Source organism: Sinocyclocheilus rhinocerous, unplaced genomic scaffold (genome assembly GCF_001515625.1).
Source record: "Sinocyclocheilus rhinocerous isolate Xijiao unplaced genomic scaffold, SAMN03320098_v1.1 scaffold4841, whole genome shotgun sequence".
NCBI classification, from domain to species: Eukaryota; Metazoa; Chordata; class Actinopteri; order Cypriniformes; family Cyprinidae; genus Sinocyclocheilus; species Sinocyclocheilus rhinocerous.
This window is the reverse complement of record NW_015625569.1, coordinates 104,463-128,105: the sequence shown is the minus strand read 5'-3', so window position 1 is coordinate 128,105 and position 23,643 is coordinate 104,463. Positions and strand designations below refer to the sequence as shown.

Sequence of the window (23,643 nt, the reverse complement as noted above, 5' to 3'; positions counted from 1 at the left end):
AAAAAAAAAAAAAAAAAAAAAGGTTCATTTTATTTTAATTAACAGACATTTAAAGTGTAATTTATTTATTTATTTTTTAATTCTAAGCACCTAGAGCATGTTTGACAGTTCAATCAGGCCTGACAGGTCAAGTGCTATAAATAGTGAACATCAATACACTAAAAGAGTGCTTGTAAAGGATAGAGCGACAGATAGTCTATAAGAAAGGGCAAAACAAGGCTGTAGATGTTGTAAATACAAGAAATTTGAACCTGAAGCCGAAGGTCATCAGTAGTCAGCGTTTGAGAGAAAAAAAAAAGGTTCATACTTGTTTTAGTACATTAAAGCAGCGTTTTCCCGGAATCCACTTCTCTAAATTAATTAATAACTATGGTTATTGGTTACCCTCCGACTCGCGTTGATGTCATTTCAGTTGGACTCGTGAATCAATTCAATTGAACCGATTCAGTGATTCGCGAATCAAGCAAGCAATCACCAAGGAACAAACAGTCCGTTGTCAGACCGGTGGGGTGAATGAAATGAGGTGAGGAGACTGTCTGTGTTTATACAGTAGTCTTGTGATTTAATGTTATCCGCGGTCATGTGAGTACAGTACCGGTTTAGGCTTGTATGTGAATGCTGTTATCTCGGCTAATAAATGTAACTTAGTCTTTTACATTGAGCAGGGAATTAGCTGATGAGCTAGTTAGCAGCCAAGCTAATGCTAATTTTGTAAGAATAACCCTCGCTAGGCAAAGATGTCCGAATACAATATTGATTTATGTATTAATTTCAACATAAATTCACAATTGCTTTGCAAGACTTAAAACATTACGTGTGAAATATCTCGACAGCACGCGTGACATATTTTAATACAATAATTTTATATTTAATGTTTTTGTTTTTGTTTTTTGGCGTTACATAATATAGTTACGCATTGCCTGTTTGTTTTGTCGCCGTTCTCGATTCAAATTTAGGTCGTTTTAGAAAACATCTTCGTCATATATGTCAGTGTTTGTGTATATTCGGTTACTAATATTCTTATGAATGTTTAATCTGTTCATGTCTTTACTGAGGATGTCATAGTCATGAAAAGATTATGTGTTCATGATGGTTTGAACTGTTTGATAGTCAGTAGTTTTAGGGCACTGTCTGCTTTCATAACCACATTAAACAATATCACATTTGACTTGAGTGTGCTTGTGTCTTTCAGCAGATCAGGCTGCGGACCCCTCCATGGAAGAGGCCAGCGATGAGGGGCTATTACTCCAAGCTGGACTCCTCATCTCTGGGCATGGCGATGCCCCTGAACCTAGCCGTGGAGACTGAGAAAGCTCAGGCCCTGCTCCAGACCTTCAGCACTGCCTCTCTGTTAGCCAGCGCGGGCCTGGGTGCTTTCTGCTTCCTCGCCGACCACTTTCTGACGCTCCCTCTCATCCAGCACCATCTGTGGCTCAGGGCTGTGCTCGATAACGCCGTCCACGGCATCATTGGACTCTGGTCATGGGCCATCATCATCGGGTTGAGGAAGAAAAGTGACTTCTATGAAGTCGTCTTGGCTGGGTTTCTGGCTTCTATCATTGACCTGGACCACTTCTACATGGCTGGATCATTGTCACTCAAAGTGAGGCCTTTTAATTTATTTTATTAACATCTGAAAACTGATTATTGCACTTTTTTGCCTTTTGTTTCGGCACATTAAAACGTCCGATACAATTCAAAAGGCAGGGTCAGAAATAAAGCAGTAAACCTATAGAGACAGTAATTATGGTGATTTTTCTTTTTTGAACTGTAATTACAATGATAAAAATCAAAAACATGAGACAATAACTTTGTGTTTGTTTTTTTGCATTGCATTTAATATTTGAATCTAGAGATGCTTAATTGTTCTGAAAATAATGCATTTATTATTGTTATTATTATTATTATATGGTAGTTAAAAATATATATATTTTATGTATATTTTATTTTTAAAACTTTTTAGGGATGTAACGATTCACTCAACTCACAATTTGATTCGATTCACGATTTTGATTTCACGATTAGGGCTGTCACGATTATGACATTTGGCTGACGATTAATTGTCTAAAAATAGTCACGGTTATTGCGATCAATTGTCTGTTTTAGGGCTTTTTGGCGATTATGCCGATTATCACAATTAATTGTCTGATTTTTATGGCTTTCATTATATGGTTGTGATTAAGGGTTCAGTAAATAATTATGATGTTATTGTTTAATCTTTTTTGTTATTATTTTGCAGTGTAAGATTACATAGAGTATTCCAAATTCTAAGAATCGGCCAATACCGATCCAACACCAGCGCTACTTTTTTTCTACACCACTACAGAATATCAATACTGTGTTTGTGGAACTAATGGTCACTCTTTTTTTAAACCCTTTGTTAAACACAATCCACTAAATACTCACTTCCTCATTAAAGAGAAAAAACTACATTTGAATAAAAATATATAAGCTATGAAATTAAACTAGCTGTCTGTATTTAGCAATTTAGCAGCAAAAATAATATCTTGAAAAAAATATTTTGTGCACATTATACAATTTAAACATATTTATTTGGTTAACTATTTGTATTCTTACAAAATACATTCATGAAAATAAGATAGGAATTATGAGAAAAAGAAAGGCTTCTAATAATCTTTCTGTGTGCAAAATTTTGATATTGTGAAACGCTTCAAACAGAGCAGCACAAAGCGCTTATGCACATCTAGGGTGCAGAATGATGTGCTTGAAGCAACATGAACTCCACACGTACAAACAAAGAGAAGAGAAATGTAGGGCCTTATGAAATCCGTTTTATTTTTTCCTAAATTCAGTTAAATTTTTTTCCAAATTCCGTTTTTTTAATTTTAATTTTTCTGGATTCAGTTTTTTTCCGTTTTAATTTTTCTTGACTCCTTTTTAATAGTTAAATAAAATTTTATTAATTAAAAAGCATTCTGTGTTTTAGCATGTCTAATTATTTGAATGCATAAAACAACTTAATTTATTATTTTTTTTTTTCTTAAAGTAGCCTTATGAATTTTTTTTCCCTCAGAAATTCTGTGTTATGTATTTAATTTTTTCTGGTTATCAAATGAAGGCATAAAAAATAATTTCATTTATCTTTTAATTATTGAAAATTAAGCAAACTTTATTTTTTGGCAAACAAATGGGATTTACTATTACAATTAAAACCTGGAATAAATGAAAAAAATTTTTTAAATCATGTTTGTCACAAATAAATAAATATTTAATAAAAATATAATTAAAAAGGAAGTAAACACTGTAACCAACAGGGCACTCAGTATTCTGGGAAGTTTGTGTACATTGGGAATCATATTTTTTCAAATAAAGCCAAGGTAACACTCATTTTACATAGAGCACACAGTGAAAATGACATGAATTCGACAGTGGGCAAATGCATAAAGCACAGCATAATTTAAAATCAGTCACGAGTTTAAAGTTTGTCAATCGTGCATCTCCAGTGAAGCTGAACTCTCCTCCTGTCAGTCTGCATTCAATTCGCACGGAAGGACCGTCACAGAACACGCGATCATGCAGGTCACATGCACACTTCCGTGTGAAATCCGATTTACTTTTTCCCAAATTCCGTTTTATTATTATTATTTTTTTATTTTATTTTTTTTTTACCAAATTCTGTTTATCTTTATTTTTTCTGGGTTCCATTTTTTTTTTCTGTTTTAATTTTTCTGGACCCCTTTTTAATGGTTAAATTAAATGCTTTCAATTAAATAAAAAAGCTTTCCTAATTAATTAAAGTCATGAAACTTACACAATTTAACATCAGTTTATTTAAAGTTGAACAAAAAGTACATTTTTAGGGCCCTATGAAATATGTTTATTTTTTTTCTCACATTCTGTTTTTAGTGTTACCAAATTCTGTTTAAGTATGTCTAATTATTTGTATGCATAAAAACAACTTAATTCATTAAAATTTAATATAACAATAGCCCTATGACAAATTTTGTTTTTTTTGTTTTTTTCCCAGAAATTCTGTGTAGTGTATTTTAATTCAACAGATAGCTTTACTCAAATTAAAGGGTTAAATGCTCATGAAGTGACTGTTCTGGAGATGTTGTTCATGTGTTTACCTTCTCATTAAGTGAGATGGCAGACGCTGAAATCACCGCGAGTGTCACACGCGCTTCAGTATGTATGTGTAGTAAATTAAACCACGAGTCTGCCCCATTCATTGAGAGACACGCAGAACATGCAGTATTCATATTCAGACAAATTATAAATTAAATGTGTCCTTTTATTATTGCTTGGACAAAATACTGTACATTTCTTTGTGAAATCGAAATATAACACTATAATAATATACTATATATTATTTGTTAGTCGCTTTGGATAAAAGCGTTTGCTAATTAACAAAATTTAAATATAATGTAAATAACAAAACAATTTTTTTTTTTAAATTTTAAAACAAGCCCCAAATCAAATAAATAAGTAACACAAATAAAATAAATCTCTTCATATAAACAAAATAAGTATAGATAACCTTAAGACTAACATATTGATACTAACACCCAAAAAACAAAGCAGCGCTGCACTTATGAACTTTAATATGCATTATACAGAGGCAAGAGGAAAAGAAAAAATACCATCGAAAGACAGTAAGTTCCCCTCAGACATACATTCATATAAACTCTTACCCCTAACTGAATCGCAATTTGTTTAGCATTTCAACCGATTTAAATCGTCACATATTTAAATCGATTTTCAACCGGCTCGCGGTTAATCATTACATCCCTAAAACTTATACAATTACAGCCAATTAGAAAGCAACCAGATTCTGTTTGTCACTTGTCATGTTAATCTAACAACTTTTTAACATTTAATTTGGCAAATTTTTATGAGTGAAATCAATTATTTTCAGTCAAATACACACAATCAGAAATTTTTGCTTGTGGGCAAAGGATTTCCTCACACAGAGTTCATATCGGGTTCAAGTTGGTCATGCAAATTCGCTGTGGTGACCAACAGAAAGCTGTTTTGTTTGAAAGTGGCTTCTGTGTGAGCTGTGTTTCATACATCTCTGACAAGAGATCTTTTTTATTTGCAAAATTTCAAAGAAAAAAAGATGATTGCAAAAGATGATTTCATGTCCAAGCCTGGCTTGCAAAAATGCCAAGGAAGATTCAAAAGCTTCAAATTGAAACATTTCTGAATAGATTTATTTTAACCAGCAAGCACAACAGTGGTTCATCATCAGACTCTTTGTTAGTGAGACGTCAGCGTCTAAATGTAAACATAATCAATAGGCTGACCGTGATCAATACTCCTCAAGCTTCACGTAAAACAGACAGGTTTGTTAGCTTAAAATAGGTCAGTAATTAATGAGACATGTGTTTCTTTCTTTGTGCTGTTGATATTGGAATTGTAAATGTATATTATTTAAAACTGGTGTACCTTTTATCATATGAACAACAAATCAGTAATAACACTGATGAACCTTAAATGGATAGTTCACCCAAAAAGAAAAAGCAGCCATCGTTAACTAACCTCATGCCATTCCAAACGTACATGAATTTCTTCTGTGGAATGACAAACTATTCAATAACCTCTCTAATAGATTCAATGAGTTCAGAATAATTCAAACTGGCAAATTGCGAGCATATTTATTAATAATCTTACTGTTTCAATTATTAAATTAGTTGTTTTAGGAATTGGAGAGTGTCTAAGACCAGTGATTTTCAACCTTTTTGACTCGAATGCTCCCAGTTGTCCAACCCAATATTTGTGTTTTAGGCCATATATAAGGTATTTTTAATATTTCTTTGACTTCAGACAGATTACATCTTGATTTTTTTTTGTTTGTTTGTTAGTTTTTTGCTACTTTATTGATTAATTTGGATATGCAATTATGAAAGCTGTTTGCGTAGCTTCTCGGTGAACTACGGCTCTGTGTAGTAAATGCTGCTCCATCTGAAAGCACTTGAAAATACCACATTTAATAACATGTTTTTACTCCAAACTCACTTCATAACGTCAGTCGAGTGTTTGAAATAAATCCTTCTGTGAGATGATGTGGCTTCTTACGCAGAATAGGGGACACAACATATTTCATAGTATCTAGTGATAAAGGCTATGTCGATTAGCATTGCATTCTTATGTACTTGTATATGTATTATATACTTATATAAAATTTAGTGCTGTCAAACGATTAATCGCGATTAATCACATCCCAAATAAAAGTTTTTGTTTACATAATATATGTGTGTGTACTCTACTGTGTATATTTATTATGCATATATAAAGACACACGCATACAGTATATATTTAGAAAATATTTACATGTATGTATTTATATTTATTTATACTACGGGGCCGTTGAATGCTTGCATCTGATTGACTGACGGTGTTCGATCATTCTAAGGTGTGCAATTATTTTCAGGGAACGCACGGCGAACGTAGTTCCAGGCAGCTCTTGACCGAATTACATGTAAATATCACTTCGCCAAATGATTTCAGTTATTTCAAAGGTCTTTACAGCTTACAACAGCAAAATAACCAAAACCCACAATGACACTGGCCAAACAAATAAATATAGTAAGCAATAGGATAAAAACGAGAGATTATTTCCATGTTTTGTCACAAAATTATGTTTTATTATGTATGTAAAGCACATACTCTACACATACTGTGCTATCAACGGCTCAAGCCTCCATTACTAGGTCTAAAATGACGTTTTGGAATTAGCAACGGAGGCGTTGGATGAGATGCGGAAGAAACTAATCCTACTCACAATAGCATTTTAAGTACAAAAACCAGACGGATGCCTTGAAATATATAATCTGATCGATGTCTTGAGGTGTGGCAACCGTAGTATAAGTGGAATAATTGGCTCCGGGCCGTTAACTTATTAGAAAAATAATGCACACCCGAGGTGTAACGGCCACTCCGCTTCCTTACATAATTTATATTATATATAAATAAATGTAATATACAAATATAACACATTTTTCTTAAAAATATACATGCATGTGTGTGTATTTATATATACATAATAAATATACACAGTACACACACATATATTATGTAAACAAAAACTTTTATTTTGGATGTGATTAATCGTTTGACAGCACTAATTAAATTATAATAAGATTAACTCGGATAAACCATATTTGGAGTTTCCATGCGAGAGTGCCCTCTGGCCTTTGGCTGGAGATTTACTACTGATCACAGAACCATGCTTCCCTGACAAGTCGCGCCTAATCGCGATTTCAATTTAATGTCGATTAATCGTGCAACCCTAGGATAAAATGATCATGGCTGACTGCAAATAATGCATTTCTGCAATGGCATCAGTGACTTAAAGCTACATTCACTCTAAAGTGATTGTCACATAGATCAGTGCAAGTTAAAAACTTGCCGTTTTAACTGAAGTTTGTGTACTTGTGCAGGCTGCTGTGAATCTGCCGCACAGGCCTCCGCTGCACTGCTCCACCCTGATCCCAGCGCTCTGCTTCTCTCTGCGCCTCCTCATGTGGGCCTGCCGGCTCAAGGACTCCTGGTGCTCCCTGCCCTGGATGCTGTTCATCACGCTGGCGTCGCACCACATCCGCGACGGCGTTCGGCACGGTCTCTGGGTGTGTCCATTTGGAAACACAGATATTTAATAATAAAAAATAATTCAGAACAAGTAAGTATACTCTATACTCTAGTAAGTATACTTATGCATATACTCTGAATTAGTTAGTTTTCTATATGTGAAATATGGTTCAAAATGGAGTTCATTTTGAAAATATAATTTCTATATTTGCTGATCTGGATTTAAATTCTCATTGTTGCCAAGTAGATAATATTTAATGATTGTTAATATCTAAATTTTTTTTTTCATATGCATCAATATAACAGTATAAAGTAATAAACAACATACTAAAACGCCACACTAAGACGTTGATGAGAAATTTGAGTGATGAACAAACAAAACAAATTGCTAATTTATAGTTGTGAATTAATTCACTTTCTAATTTACGATTGTGTGGTCATGTTAGTGAAATTTTGGCAAAAAAAGACCGTTGTCAATAGCTTTTTTTTTGTCAGTTAATGTGACAGAGTCACATGACCAACTTGAACCTGTTGCGAAATCTGCGCGAGGAAATCTTTTGCCCTCCTGATCGTGCAACCCGATCTCATGGCAATTCATACATATTTTACGAGGTGACTAATTCGTACGACCACGTACAAATTCTTACGATTTTCGCTAAATCGTACGTATCTTAAGAGTTGCACAATTCATATACATTTGTACGATTGATCTACGCCTAACCTGCCCGTCACTGGGGTCTAGACAAATCGTACAAAATCGTACGAGTGAGACCACATCCGCGACGGCGTTCGGCACGGTCTCTGGGTGTGTCCGTTTGGAAACACGGCGCCCATCTCTTACTGGCTGTACGTCACCATCACAGCCACTCTGCCTCACCTGTGCTCGGTGCTCATGTATCTGACCGGCACCAGAGACATGATCTCCATCAAACACGGAGTCGCCATAGACGTCTGAAACACTGGCTTGATTGTGGGCTCTTTATTTATTCAATTATTGATTTTTTTTCCCAGCAAAAATTTGGCACTGGAAATATTTCCATTAGCTCTTCTCTGCCTCATTGCCATTCCAACATAATTCGTCCTTATTCCTTGAGAGATTGGCAGTACGTTTGATACTTTTAACTACTGTGGTCATTCAGGTATCAGTGTGAAATCAGGTTGTATTTACTGTGAATATTTTAATATGTATGATGATGTAGATTAGGGTTGGGCGATAAAAAAAATAAAAAAAAAGATTCTAGACAAATCGTACAAAATCGTACGAGTGAGGTCGTACGAATTAGCCACCTCATAAAATACATACGAATTGGTCGTGAGATTGCGTTGTTGATTCCTGTTGAAATGACTGGATTTCACTCATGAAAATTTGTGCAACAGCGGTGAATGTGACCACATCTTAAGGCCATTGTTGCTATTGAAATGTAATAAAAAATATTATTCAAATATCTGTTTTAATTCTTAAAAGGAAAGATTGTGAATCTATTAAAATAACATATTTAATAGCTAAATAAAAAGTGCTTTAAAAACTAGTGCGGTCATTTATATCACCAACAGAATGGATGTTGGATATTATCGCCCAGCCCTAGTTTAGTCGGTCTGGATTCACTCTTACTAAGTTTAAAAGCTTCAGCATTGTGTTGTCACATTTAGCTTAGTGGTTTAGACTTGTCTATTCAAATAATGTCATTTTATTGCGTTTATTTTCCGAAGGAAGCCGCAGACTTGATTCATGATGTGTCATGGTGTGTCGTGCGTCCAGGAATAGGCATTGAGAATGGATGTGTTGATGGTCTTTGTGCTTGTGTATTTGCAGTTGAGGATCACTGTAGGTGTACTTGAAGGACGTTATTCTTTCTGTAGTGTATTTAAAAAGCAGAAAAACACTGGTAGGTCTAGTTTCACTTGGAAAAGTCCTTAAGTATAAACCTTTTAAAATGGTACGGAAAATGGAAATACTTTCTCTTGTTAAAAAAGGTTATTGCTGCCTTTTTAGACAGGCTTTGAAATAACTGTAAATATGACTTGGTGACTTTATTTCCAAACCGAAGCTTTATTTCCAAATCATTTATAACTTTTACGTGATTAAATTGAACTGTTATTAACTGTCTTTGTATACACACTGCAATTTAACTTCTTGACTCAACGTCAGGTCATCCAAGATGTAGATGAGTTTGTTTCTTCATCAAATTTGGAGAAATGTAGCATTACATCACTTGCTCAGCAGTGGATCCTCTGCAGTGAATGGGTGCCGTCAGAATGAGAGTCCAAGCAGCTGATGAAAGCACAATAATCCACAAGTAATCCACACCACTCCAGTCCAGCAGTTAATGTCTTGTGAAGTGAAAAGCTGCATGTTTGTAAGAAACGCATTCATTAAGACATTTTAACTTTCAACTGTTATTTCAGGCCAAAATATTAGTCTATAATCCATAATAACGCTTCCTCCAGTGTTGTCCTCTTACATAAAAAAAAAACCACCAACATATTTGTTTTGGCTTGTAAACTGTGCTTGATCTGTGCAGATTTCTCTCCTGATTCTGACAAGATGACTTTTCACTGGAATACGTGTTATTTTAGATAGAGAAGAGTAAACGGTTTAAAATATGAAATTCGGCACCCATTCACTGCAGAGGATCCTTTGGTGGGACATTTTAACTTTCAACTGTTATTTCAGGCCAAAATATTAGTCTATAATCCATAATAACGCTTCCTCCAGTGTTGTCCTCTTACATAAAAAAAAAACCACCAACATATTTGTTTTGGCTTGTAAACTGTGCTTGATCTGTGCAGATTTCTCTCCTGATTCAGACAAGATGACTTTTCACTGGAATACGTGTTATTTTAGATAGAGAAGAGTAAACGGTTTAACATATGAAATTCGGCACCCATTCACTGCAGAGGATCCTTTGGTGGGCAAGTGATGTAATGCTACATTTCTCCAAATCTGATGAAGAAACAAACTCATCTACATCTTGGATGACCTGAGGGGTGAGTACATTTTGTTCATTCTTGAGTCAACTATTTCTTTAATTTTGTTTTTTATTCAGTTGTGTGCCATCATAGTTGCTTTAATAAATAAAATTGTTGTCAAGTAAGCAGCTACAAAGACAAAACGTGTTCAAACTGCTGTTGGGCTACAGATCTTGGACTAAATATTCACGTTGGCTTTTTTTCCAGGTCCAATTAAATCAGATATTGTTCAATATTAGTGTTTACAGTACAATGTATAGTTGATTTAGTATTGCATATGTATACTACCACTTAAAAGTTTTGGATTATGTTCTTGGTTAATATTTTCAATTTCGTACAGGGATTATACTCTGCCTAAAAATGGTAAATTAAATCTTGTGTTTTATCTTTGTTGCCCCATTTTGTCTAGATTCACTATCCACCCAATTTCAGAAATGTTAGTTTGGGCAATGCTTAAATGGGCTCAAAACTAATTTCCGTCATTATACATAAATATTTTTATGGAGTATAAAATGTCATGTGTTTTCAAACTTTTGACTGGTGGTGCATATAAAACAGCTGCATTTAAAAAATTTTTTACTGCATCAGGAAGCCCTGAATTACAGCAGTGGAAACGTGTGCTCATATGCTTATTTTCAGAAGCAATGATACAACTGTGCATTTATTAATTTGTTATGGTAATAAGGGAAGCAATGTTAAGTTATATGTTGGTTTGATGCCTAATGTCTAAATCAGTTGTAGAGGCCTTTTCAAACCTGCAGAGGGAGCTGTAGACCGACTTTATCCATGACCCTTTATAAATTCATTTCCGTTTTTTTTTTTTTTTTACTGTAATTGTTGTAAATATTTATTTTATTTATACGCTTTTTTTGCACATAATATTGATTTGTCGATGTGGTGTTGATTGCATAGTCAAGAAATGACTGAAAGCATTATTTATTTCTGAAAACTCACTAAAGTTACACATGCACTTCTGTTTCAATGGCTTTCTGTCTTTTATTGTTTCTGATTCCTTCCACTTTGAAGCCATAATGAAGCTCTACTTTATATATTTGAAAATTGAATTGTCTTGTCAGGCATTAATTTAGGGGAAAAAAAATAATCATGGTTAAGTCAAGGTAATAGTAGGGGAAGATGCCACCCTTAAAGGTAGGGTATGTGATTTTTCAAAAACACTTTAGAAAACTGATTCGGGCCGAATAGCAAAACAAACTTGTAGCCAATTAGCAATAAGGGGCATGTCTACTCGTGATGTGGAGGAGAGAGCTTTCAGTGCATGGGACGGAGATTAGCCGAGCCAAGCGACAGAAAGATAGAGATGGCGGATGAAAAACAAAAGAGGAAAACGTCTGCGGAACGATAAGGCAAGAAGTAGGACCCGTGTAAATATCGGATCAGCTTTCCAGCGCTGGAGAGAACTCAAGGAGCGTATTAAAGGGATCGTTTATCCAAAGAGGAAAATTCTGTCATTTACTCACCCTCATGTCATTCTAAACCTGATTTTTTTTTCTTCTGTGAAACAAGATATTTTGAAAGAAATGTCTCAGTGTTGAGCGTTCATCAAAATATAACAAGGAGGAGGGTCAGTATCATTGTAGGGTGCCTTTTGGTGTCCTGTACATAACTCATAGATAATTTAGAAGTTTCATCTGGTCTTGTTGAGATATATAGTTGAGTATCATCAGCCTAACAGTGGAAACTAATCCCGTATTTTCTAATAATATTACCAAGGGGCAACATGTATATTGAAAATAGCAGAGGACCTAGGACAGATCCTTTCGGCACTCAATACTTTACTGGTGATAATTGAGATGACTCCCCGTTTAAAAAATCTTCGTTAAAAATCTTCGTTTGTGTTCTACTGAAGGAACAAAGTCACCTACATCTTACATCCTACATGTCAAATCATAAAATGTAAAAATGTTGTTCTCCTATTAATATTTTGTTAAATACGAGATTACTCAATTTGAGTGTATTGATCATTTGGTAATAAAAACTATATTTTTATTTAATAAAAAAAAAGAAGAGTTTGTCCATGTCCCTTGAGTGGTTGTCCACCCTGTCATATTGAATCCGCCCCTTTAAGGAAAGGCCATCCCCTTTAGTGACATCAGGACAACAGATTTTTTGTCTCTTCAGTGGCGGGAATTTCAACGGCTGAGGTAAGTTGGTGACTTTTCAATAATTCTCTTCAACAACCAGACTAACTATTTAGCTAGTCACAGTTTGTTGTAAGCTAATATGCTAAATGAAGCTCAAAATGTCCACCAAAATGTCCTCGATAGAGTGGACATACACATGACAGGGTGGACATAGCATTCATGGCATATCAATGTGATTGAGGATGTAATTGTATTATTTAATATTTTATAAATTTTTTTCGAAGTTGAATAAATGTTTCATTGTTTCTTTGTGTGCTCTGCATTATGTGTCCACCCCGTCATGTGCTGGTCTACCCTGTCATCTTGATATTTTACAATAATATTTTAAATAATAATTCAGTCATATCTATATAATCCAGTGTGTTCAATAGCTAGGTGTGGGGGCAATAACATGCAAACAAAAAACTGCATCCAAATATCACAGTTTTCTCCAAATAAGAAAAAAATGCATGTGCGAGTTTCTTTAAAAACACATGGTTTACATAAAATATTTTATATATTTATAATTTGAAAGCAAACAAATAACCCTGTTTAGGAAAGGGACATCATACCTTTCAGAAAATATAATATGCATCTTACTTTTGCAATGAAAACGTATTTAACAGTAATATATATATATGTCCATGACAGGGTGGACATATCTTATGGTTTATGCTTCGAATAATGGCCCATAATTATTTAAAAAGATGTGTGGGAGCTCAGCTAATATGTTTCTACACTTGAGTGTCTACTATTTATGATATGGCATACATCAAATGGGAAATTAAAACCAAAATGATTGAGTATTGTGAGGGTTGAAAGGCACTCTATGGTGATATTGACCCAGGAAATGATAACAGAATTTCATTTTTGGTTGAACTATATCTTTAATGAATGGCATAATGGTCATAAATTATGAAGTCCTATTCAATTATTCCACTCAACCTATAGCTGAATAATTATGTTTGAAATGTAATTCACAGACTATTCAGGAAATAATTTATTATTATTATTATAATTATTGAGTATCCTGCTGTCCACAAATCCCCCATCAACAAATAGAAAAAAAGTTTCATATTACTATTATCCAAAGGGAAAAAAAATAAAACCATTAATAATAATAATAATAATAATAATAATATGTAAAAAAAATAATAATAATCTAAATGCCTTGCTGTCCACAAATCCCCCCTCAATAAATAGAAAAAAAGTTCAGATTGTTATTATCCGAAGACAATAATATGTAATAATAATTATTATTATTATGTAAAAAAATCTAAATATCCTGTTGTGTCCACAAAACCCCTATCAACAAATAGAAAAAAGTTTCAGATATCTATTATCTGAAGACAAAATAAAATAAAATAAATGTAATAATAATAACAACAGCAATAATAATAATAATAACTTAATATTTTAACATAATGAAAAGTTAAGATTAATATGGTCACAGCCATTTAATAAATATGTTAATACAATGTTTAGTGACTTTTATGATTGAGAAAAATTAAAGGTAAAATATTTTAGTTAAATTAGTGGACTTAAACAGGACTTTTACGTTCACTCAAATCCTTTAGAGAAAAAAAAAGAAAGCCTTTTTTGTATCCCACTGGCTTTAGTCCATTGCCCAGATGGCCAAAACTAACCTGATGCAGTCATTGACATTGTTTGAAACCCCATAATCCACATCTTGATCTGCAGCAGAAATGATTGAGGTGAACATGTAAATATTAGGATTATGTGATTTAAGTCAATATAAGGTGTAAATCCCCACAGACACTCAAATATTGGAGGTATATGATTTCACCAGAGCCTTGGCCGAGTAACAGTACTTTAGCTGTATAAATTCAACAAGCTACTAAATCCCTGGCCTGATTTTCATGATTAAATATTTGTAAATCTGTACGAGTGATTGGAAGAGATGCTGAATTTTCCACTGCAAACAAACAGATGAAGAGATCAGTCACCAATCTGACAACAAACAGACGTTTTCTTCAGATAAAATAACGTTTATTTCACAAAAATATAGACAGAGGAATAATAAAACAGCTTATGTTGTACAGAAAAAAAAAAAAAAAATTATATATATATATACATACACATTTACTGCAAATGCCTTTATGTTCACCTTCCCCTATTTGACAGGCAACAGTAGTCCAATCTTATACGAATACATCTGGATTTGACGTCATACATGCAACATTATAAAAATTGCAGAGAGGAAGCGGGAAATATACACATTTTTTCTCCAAGAACCTGTCCTGCTTGAAGTATAAAGTCTCTCCGTCCTGCCAGTAACAGATGATTGCTGATCGATTGGCTTGTTTGCTTTGGTTAGCTTTTCTGGAATCGTGCATCAGTTTCCTTCAGCGCCAGAATGAATTTCTCTGATGCAAGACTTGATGGTCAGTGTGGAGTGACTGTAACACACAGCCATTAATGAGTGCGTTTACAGATGGAATCATACCATAGAGGGCTAAAAATAAAGAATCAGCGGTAAGAAGATATTTTTAGCGTGTTTCAGTGTTCAGATGCTTTGCTGAAGCCGTTCTCAACTGGTCACGACCCAAACGTGCTGAATGCGAAAAATAAGATGCAACAAACCATACAAGTGTGCATATCACAAACGCATGGCACACAATAAAAAATAAAATAAAAACTATGAAATATGTATTAAACGATTAGTGGAGTTTATTTTTATGGCTCCCAACGCATAGAAAAGTGAATATTTTGTGTGTTGTTGTGCCTGAGCAGTTTATGGCTATATTAAAACATTTCCATATTTGAATTTAATCATTTTTGTTTACTTTGCATGATAAACAAATTTAGGCCTTTGCTGTAAAATAAAATGAAATATATTTAAGCAAAAATAATTAAAGTAAAAATTGTAAACTGGGAAAAAAAGAACCTTAAATTACTGTTTTTTTTTTTAATGGTTATAAATTTTTCCACAATTTAGACCTTATGCTGTTTAAAATAAATTAAAAATAAAATAAAATAAATAGTAAAAATAAAGTAAAAATTTAAAACTGGGAAAAAATAATCTTAAATTACTGTTTTTTTATGCTTATAAATTATTATACAATTTAGGCCTTATGCTGTTAAAAATCAAATAAATTAAAAAGTAAATAAAATAAAAAGTAAAAATAAAGGGCTACTACTACTAAAGTAAAAATGTAAAACTGAGAAAAAAAAGGTATCTTAAATTACTGATTTTTTAAAATTATTATACAATTTAGGCCTTATGCTGTTAAAAATAAAATAAATTAAAATGTAAATAAAATAAAAAGTAAAAATGTAAAACTGAGAAAAAAAAAATCTTAAATTACTGATTTTTTTAATACTTATAAATTATTCTACAATTTAGGCCTTATGCTGTTAAAAATAAAATAAATTAAAAAGTAAATAAAATAAATAGTAAAAATAAAGTAAAAATTTTAAACTGGGGAAAAAAAGAACTTTAAATTACTGATTTTTTTTAAAATGCTTATAAATTATTCTACAATTTAGGCCTTATGCTGTTAAAAATAAAATAAATTAAAAAGTAAATAAAATAAATAGTAAAAATAAAGTAAAAATTTTAAACTGGGGAAAAAAAGAACTTTAAATTACTGATTTTTTTTAAAATGCTTATAAATTATTCTACAATTTAGGCCTTATGCTGTTAAAAATAAAATAAATAGTAAAAATTAAGTAAAAATTTAAAACTGGGAAAAAAATAATCTTAAATTACTGATTTTTTTTAATGCTTATAAATTATTATACAATTTAGGCCTTATGCTGTTAAAAATCAAATAAATTAAAAAGTAAATAAAATAAAAAGTAAAAATAAAGTAAAAATGTAAAACTGAGAAAAAAAAAGGTATCTTAAATTACTGATTTTTTTTTTAAATGCTTATGAATTATTCTACAATTTAGGCCGTATGCTGTTAAAAATAAAATAAAATAAATAGTAAAAATAAAGTAAAAATTTAAAACTGGGAAAAATAATCTTAAATTACTGATTTTTTTTAATGCTTACAAATTATTATAAAATTTAGGCCTTATGCTGTTAAAAATAAAATAAATGAAAAATAAAATAAAATACATTTAAAACTGGGGGGGGGGATTAATAAATTACAAACCCAGCCAACCAACTGCTTATAAATTATTCTATATTATTATCAAATTTTGGATTCCCCCTTTTTATCAATTTGTTTTCTTTCAATCAGCACAGGCTTGATTGATCATAGGTCTTGTTGATCTGGGTTAATGCACAGTTTTTGAGCCAAAAAATAAAATGTATTTGTGGATAATTTTGGCAATGTTCACTCAAAAACTGATTCACTCATAAGCTGATGCATAAGCTCAGACCAATGAGGTCTACAAGCAAGCAGTTGCAAAAAGAAATACAAAAGCTGTGAGAATTGAAAGAAAACAAGTACACAAAAAATGTAATCCAATATTTGGCAATAACATAAAATAACAATAAATCTATAAGCAATTTTTTGTAGGCTGGTCTTTTTTTTTATTTTGGGTGGGAAATAAATCCCAAAATCATCCATTTTTGGGGGGAGGAAATCGTTATATCCTGTGTGAGCAAAGTCAGCAAGTTTTAGTCCAATGCAATAACATTAAAGTAGCATTTTTGGGAAAAAGAAAATCCTTTCCAGGTCAAAATGACGGGAACACAACATGAGGGTTAGTACTGCGTTGGATGTCCCATTTAACAGAGTCCTGAAACAAAACCAGTTGAGAACCAGCGATTTACTGGATGTTACTGATCATCAAGTCAATCAAATCCAAACTTCAGCCTAAATGAACATACTCTCACACGCAGGACGACTTTAATCAGAGCAGGGACAGAGGAATATATGACCGGCTAAACCAAGAGTATAGTCTCACATATGACCGACAAAACAAAACCCCTTTTCTTACAATGATTCACTGTTCAATCACAATCTATCTTAAAGTGAAGTATTATCAGAGCACCAATCTCATAGGCCACGTGCGTTATGAATACTACTGAAACACAAATCATCTTGCTGGTGAAACGTTAAGGCACACGGACGGCAGAGGTTATGAGCAAATGGTGCAAAAATGCATGAAGAAATGTACAAAAAACACCTCTTCAATGAATTATCAAGAAGAAATAATCACAGTGACATATCTGTAAAAATCCTAAAACTAAAAACCCAAGTTATTTTTTAGTTAAACTTTTGGTCTTTATGTAAAATTGCTGTTATCAACAAAAAAAAACAAATGAATATATAATTTGGTGCAAAAGCCAGAATAGGAATTTGTGTTTTTTAGAATGTGATATAAAAAACATTTTGATAAAAAAAAAAATTGATTAAAAAAAGGTACCTATGGAAGCTTACCACCGGATAGGGAGAGACATTTTTTTTTTAAATTCATTCATTCATACTTCTGACTTTTTATTCTCACAATTCTGCGTTTGAGTTTATATCTCACAATTTTGTCTTTTTTTCACAATTTTGACGTGATACTTTGTAAAGTTAGAATAGGGAGATATAAACAGTAGGGCTGGGTATCGATTCAGATGTCCCGATTCGATTCGATTTCGATTCGCAAGCTCTCGATTCGATTCGATTCTTAATTTTTTGATTACATTCAGTGAATATAGTTTTAATACAAATGCTATTGATATTTCTAAAAAATTAACAGTAAACATCAGTTTACAAATGGTGAATTAATAAAAATTAATTAAGAACCACATGCCTGTATTTTAAACCTATACTTTTTTTTGTAGGGGTCCTTTTTAAAAAAAAAAAAATATAAAACGATTAATCGAAAAATCGATTTTTTTTTTTGCCCAGCCCTAATAAACAGAATTGCAAGATATAAACTCGAAAATTTGAAAAAAAAAATTAAATAAATTGTGAGATATCTTCAATTCTGAGAAGTTGGAATTGTGAGATATAAACTCGCAATTACTTAATTTTTTACAAACAATTGTGAAAATGTAAACGTAGAATTGCGAGGGGGAAAAAAGCCAGAATTGCGAGAAAAAGAAAAAAACAGATTTGCGAGATTAAAAAAAAGTCAGAATTACTGTTTTCCCATGGATAAAAAAAAACAAGCTTCCATAGATGCATATTCCAGACATTAACCACTTTATGTCTTTCTTTGGACAACGTTCCTTATTTTTGTTTGTTTGTACCTATAGGAAGGATATGCATACTAAAATCTTATCATTCAATAAAATCATATATTTTCAAAGAATTACAAAAAACGCATGCATCGAGCTTTATGTCACTGGAGAGCAATGTACAACAGAACAGTATGCTGTATACAAACTATCATACAATATAACTGCATAAATGTATAGCGATATCATTTTATAGATGAGCTTCGATAGAATTTCATATTGTGAATATCTACTAGCTTCAACATAGAAACAATCAGCTTTAATCACCTTACAAATGTGACACCGTAAGACTGATTTACATTCATGTCTCCATTCAATCAGTCCAGAGAAACGAAACGCATTTATCGCATTGAGAACGCGATGCTTTAGATGCCACATCTGGCTGGGAACTCACCAGACGAAGCCAATCAACTGCAGATGTGTCCACCTGTTTTGAGCGGCGCTTTCTGAGAAGAAATCTCGCTGGAAGAAAGACAAAGCAGTCTTTGTCTCTCCACAGAAAGACTACGCTTCCTTCGCTGGAGCGCCGAGACAGCCAACCTTCTGTCTTCCAAAGATAGCAGCTGTCTAAAGGTGAAAGAGTGTCCATAATGCCCCGTGTGTCCGGCCAAATGCCTTTTCACAGCACAGCGTGTGTCAGAAGTGGAGTCCAGTGGAGTGCGGTGAATATCGGAAGGAAAAGAGCAATATAAAAAGATGTTTTTCATTGTCCAAGAATTTGCTGTGAAAGGAGAAGAGTAAAGGAGTAAGGAATTCCTTGTGTTTTTTCCATTGCATTGTGCTACATTGGAGACTGTACATGTTCACAGTTCACGGGACTCTGAGAGGCCGAGAGGAGAGGTGGATTGTGGGTAATGCTGATTCCCTATATACTGATGCCCTATGAGGGCCGAACTGGAGACGGCCAACTTCTCAAATCTAGAGGTAAACCACAAAATGAAACTCTTTTAGAGCAACGGTTCTGTAACAAAACACAATGTGAAATGTTTTAAACAAAACTAGAGTTCAACATTTTGGGGTCAGTTTATATTATTAACATTTATTTATGAAATGCATATTTTTTTATTCAGTAAGGACGCATTCAATTTATCAAAAGTGACAGTAAAGACATTTTATAACATTACAAATGCTGTTGTTTTGATTTATCATGGTTTTCACAAAAATATTTATCAGCACACCAGTTTTTGAAAATAATCAGCATATTAGAATGATTTTTTGAAGGATCATGTCAGAGTAATGATGCTGAAAATTCAGCTTTGATCACAGCAATAAATTACATTTGACAATATATTCAAATAGAAATGTTATTTTAAATTGTAATAATATTTCACGATTTTACTTATTTTACTGTATTTTTGATCAAATAAATACAGCTTTGATGAGCAGAAGAGACTTCTTTCAAAAACATTAAAAATCTTACTGACCCCAAACTTTTGAGCAGTAGCGTGTTGTATATATGTATATTTGTTGTATATTTTATATTTGCTTTGAACATAATATTTATATTGTCCTAAAACTTCTGTTTAAGTAATAAAATACTACTACTACTACTACTACTACTAAAGTCTACTTCCAAATTTTATAATCATTTATCCACCCTCATGTCTTATGAAGTATGAAAGCTGTTTTATTAAAAAAAAGAAAAAAAAAAATTTTTTTCCTCACAATTCTGCGTCAATTTTGTCTTTTTTTCACAATTTTGACATGTGATACTTTGTAAAGTTAGAATAGGGAGATATAAACAGAATTGCAAGATATAAACTCCCATATCTGAGAAAAAAAAGAAAACAAATATTTGAAAATTTGGAAAAAAAAATAAATAAATTGTGAGATATCTTCAATTCTGAGAAGTTGGAATTGTGAGATAAACTCACAATTACTTCTTTTATTTTTTACAGAAAATTGTGAAAATGTAAACGTAGAATTGCAAGGGGGAAAAAAAGTCAGAAAGCCAGTCATTGGAACAGTTCATGCAAAAATACAAATTTTATAATAATTTATCCACCCTCATGTCTTATGAAGCATGAATGCCGATTTATTAAAAAAAAAAAGAAAAATATATATATATTCATTCATTCATTCATTTACACTTCTCACTTTTTTCCTCACAATTCTGTGTCAATTTCGTCTTTTTTTTCACAATTTTGACAATGAATGCCGATTTATTAAAAAAAAAAAGAAAAATATATATATATTCATTCATTCATTCATTTACACTTCTCACTTTTTTCCTCACAATTCTGCGTCAATTTCGTCTTTTTTGTCTTTTTTTTCACAATTTTGACATTATACTTTGTAAAGTTAGAATAGGGAGATATAAACAGAATTGCAAGATATAAACTCCCATATCTGAGTAAAAAAAAGAAAAAAAAATGTAAAAATTGTAATATAAACTCACTGTTTTTTTTTTTCAGAAAATTGTGAAAATGTAAACTTAGAATTGTGGAAAAAAACTACACAAATAACTGCATACATACTTGGAATGACATGAGAGTGAGTAAATAATGACAATGTTCATTTTCATTCAACTATTAATTATTACATCATGTGGGAGAGTCAAGAAGATTACAGGCTAATATAGAGCAGACATCTCTCATATAAATCATCATGTTTACATCTTCACATTTTCCCACTTGAGTCACAAATTCAGATCTAAAGACGAATGAAAAGTCGCAAAGTTCAAAGTGTTCCTCTTCAGTTTTTTGCTACACTAATTTACAACATTCAAAGCTCATATAAAGTAGACTGTAAGTTAGCTATGACTGTAAATGGATCATGTGCTATAAACCACAGTTTTTGTCCTAATCAATAGCTTCACAGTTTTTTATATGAGCTAAATATGATCGTCACTCCTCTTTGAGAGCTCATGTACTCACATACGACCTCATTCAAACAACACCAGCAAAACCAATTTATATCAATCATAGATAAAACCATTCCTATGTTAATTCAGTTCCATGTCGATCACTAAACTCCACCCCCTTTGTTAACGTTACTCACTTAAACGAACAGAATGAGCCATTTCTACAATGCGTTCACTATTTTAATGTGAACTCTTTAGCTGCTATTGGAATTAACATAACACAAACAACTGAACTTTAAGTGATTAAAATATAAATTTATGTCATTTTAAAAATAGGTGTCTATTTTGAACAACTTGGCTGAGGTAGGATGCTAAATACATAAAGAAACAGAGGTATTTGTCTTGACTCGTTTGTAAATTACTGTCTCCACACCAGTCCTGCGGTCTATCTGCAAACCACATTAAACTACGCTACAGACAGAGTGCGCTATTTAAAAGCAGCAACTCCACAACACCATAAACAACACACTCGCCTGTTGACGGTGGTTTACAAACAATAAATCATCTCAAGTCGCTAATATTACTTATTCAGAATTAACGGATTAAGCTGTTTCTTGTTCAGAGCCGCAAGATGCCAAAACATTTCTTATGTCAAGCATCAGCAGTGACTATTATATTCCATACACACCCGAAACAATCATTTAGGGGATTCACTCCCAAATTTATATGCTGTTCTCACTCTCAAAATTTGCAGTGTGTATGTGACCTTTTGATGGTTTCCATTCAGAATGGATTTTCTTGAATCTAAGGAAAAGTCTAGTAGTCTAGTTGGTTTTGTTGACTGCATTTTTGACTGAGTTTGTTTTCTGTGCAGTAAAAATAGAGGACAGCCAACCAATGATAGATTCAAAGTATCAACATAGTAGCCATAAATGGATCGTTTAGAATGCTTTCTCTTCCAAACTGTTTAAACTGAGATGGGCCAATCGCCAAAACAGCAGACGGAATGTCAGAATGACGCCAGCTTACTTTAGATCGGTATGGACTTCATCTTCACCATGGAAGCCAGTTCTTGTTTCTTCACATTGTCCTGTTTTCTCTGTCTGACCCTATAAAGGGAACAATTAAGAGATCAGATAAAAGATTATCTCATGTCTCTGTCTAATTGTTGCAAACTGTTTGTATGGATTTAGTTACGAAATATGGATAAATGTAAATGAAGCACAACTTTTACCGTAGAAGTGTGATGACGGTTAATAACACAGACACCATGACCGCTGCAAACAGACCCAACAAAATCAACAGTCCGAGGCTTCCGTTCTGGTGAAATGATGAATCTGAGGCAAAAACAAAACACAAAAAAACAAAACATAATGAAACACAAAACAATGCGCGCACACATACAAACACAAAACAACACAACATAAAACACAAATAAACATAACACAAAACACAAAACACAAAAAACAAAACATAATGAAACACAAAACAATGCGCACACACATACAAACACAAAACAACACAACATAAAACAAATAAACATAACACAAAAAACAAAACAAGACAAATAAAACAACAGAAAAAAACCAACACAACACAAATAAATAAAACAACATGACACAAATAAACAAAAAATAAATAAATACAACAGCACAAAACAATACAACCAAAAACAACACAAAATATAAAACACAACACAAAACACAAATAAACAAAACAGCACAAAACACAAACAACAGAAAAAACAAGCACAAATAAATAAAACAATACAACAACACAAACATAACATAAAACAAAACACAAACAAAACAATACAAATAGAAAACACAAATAAAACAACATAAAACACATGTAAACAAAACACAAATAAACAAAACAAACACAAAAAACACGACACAAATAATCAAAAAACGAATAAACAAAACAAAAATACATGCAACAAGAAAAATAAAACACAAAAACAATGAAAAGCAACACAAAACAAAACAAGACAAAATGAAACAAAACAACAAAAATAAATAAAA

At 32.5% G+C, this 23,643-nt stretch overlaps 2 protein-coding genes across 5 annotated transcripts in view; one reads left to right on the top strand and one right to left on the bottom strand.

Moving 5' to 3' along the window:
- The first annotated feature begins 451 nt into the window (after nucleotides 1-451).
- On the top strand, nucleotides 452-8,764 carry LOC107750222 (transmembrane protein C5orf28 homolog). Of its 4 annotated transcripts, none has more exons than XM_016565526.1 (4): nucleotides 452-523; nucleotides 1,196-1,603; nucleotides 7,407-7,592; nucleotides 8,360-8,764. In XM_016565526.1, exons 2-4 carry the CDS (start codon nucleotides 1,232-1,234, stop codon nucleotides 8,507-8,509), a joined length of 708 nt encoding a protein of 235 aa, XP_016421012.1. In that variant the 5' UTR covers nucleotides 452-523; nucleotides 1,196-1,231; the 3' UTR covers nucleotides 8,510-8,764. The 4 variants fall into 4 exon arrangements, with proteins under 4 accessions (XP_016421012.1, XP_016421003.1, XP_016420994.1 ...); XM_016565517.1 differs by having other exon boundaries at nucleotides 1,193-1,603; nucleotides 7,407-7,562; nucleotides 8,330-8,764; XM_016565508.1 differs by having other exon boundaries at nucleotides 1,193-1,603.
- Nucleotides 8,765-18,698: 9,934 nt separating this feature from the next.
- The window catches only part of LOC107750187 (ciliary neurotrophic factor receptor subunit alpha-like), a 45,035-nt gene continuing 40,090 nt past the window's right edge, over nucleotides 18,699-23,643 (bottom strand). Inside the window, exons 10-12 of the mRNA XM_016565471.1 lie at nucleotides 22,854-22,956; nucleotides 22,649-22,728; nucleotides 18,699-19,734 (exon numbers count right to left, since the gene is read on the bottom strand). Coding sequence (XP_016420957.1) covers nucleotides 22,650-22,728; nucleotides 22,854-22,956 — 182 coding nt within the window. The 3' untranslated portion in view covers nucleotides 18,699-19,734; nucleotide 22,649. The remainder of the gene's footprint in view (nucleotides 19,735-22,648; nucleotides 22,729-22,853; nucleotides 22,957-23,643) is intronic.

Bases quoted from the DNA above. Each gene is read 5' to 3' on its own strand.
- LOC107750222 (XM_016565526.1), top strand. From the start codon at position 1,232: ATGAGGGGCTATTACTCCAAGCTGGACTCCTCATCTCTGGGCATGGCG. The intron at 1,604-7,406 runs GTGAGGCCTTTT...GTACTTGTGCAG, and splicing joins CTGGATCATTGTCACTCAAA to GCTGCTGTGAATCTGCCGCA. The intron at 7,593-8,359 runs GTGTGTCCATTT...CACGGTCTCTGG, and splicing joins GCGTTCGGCACGGTCTCTGG to GTGTGTCCGTTTGGAAACAC.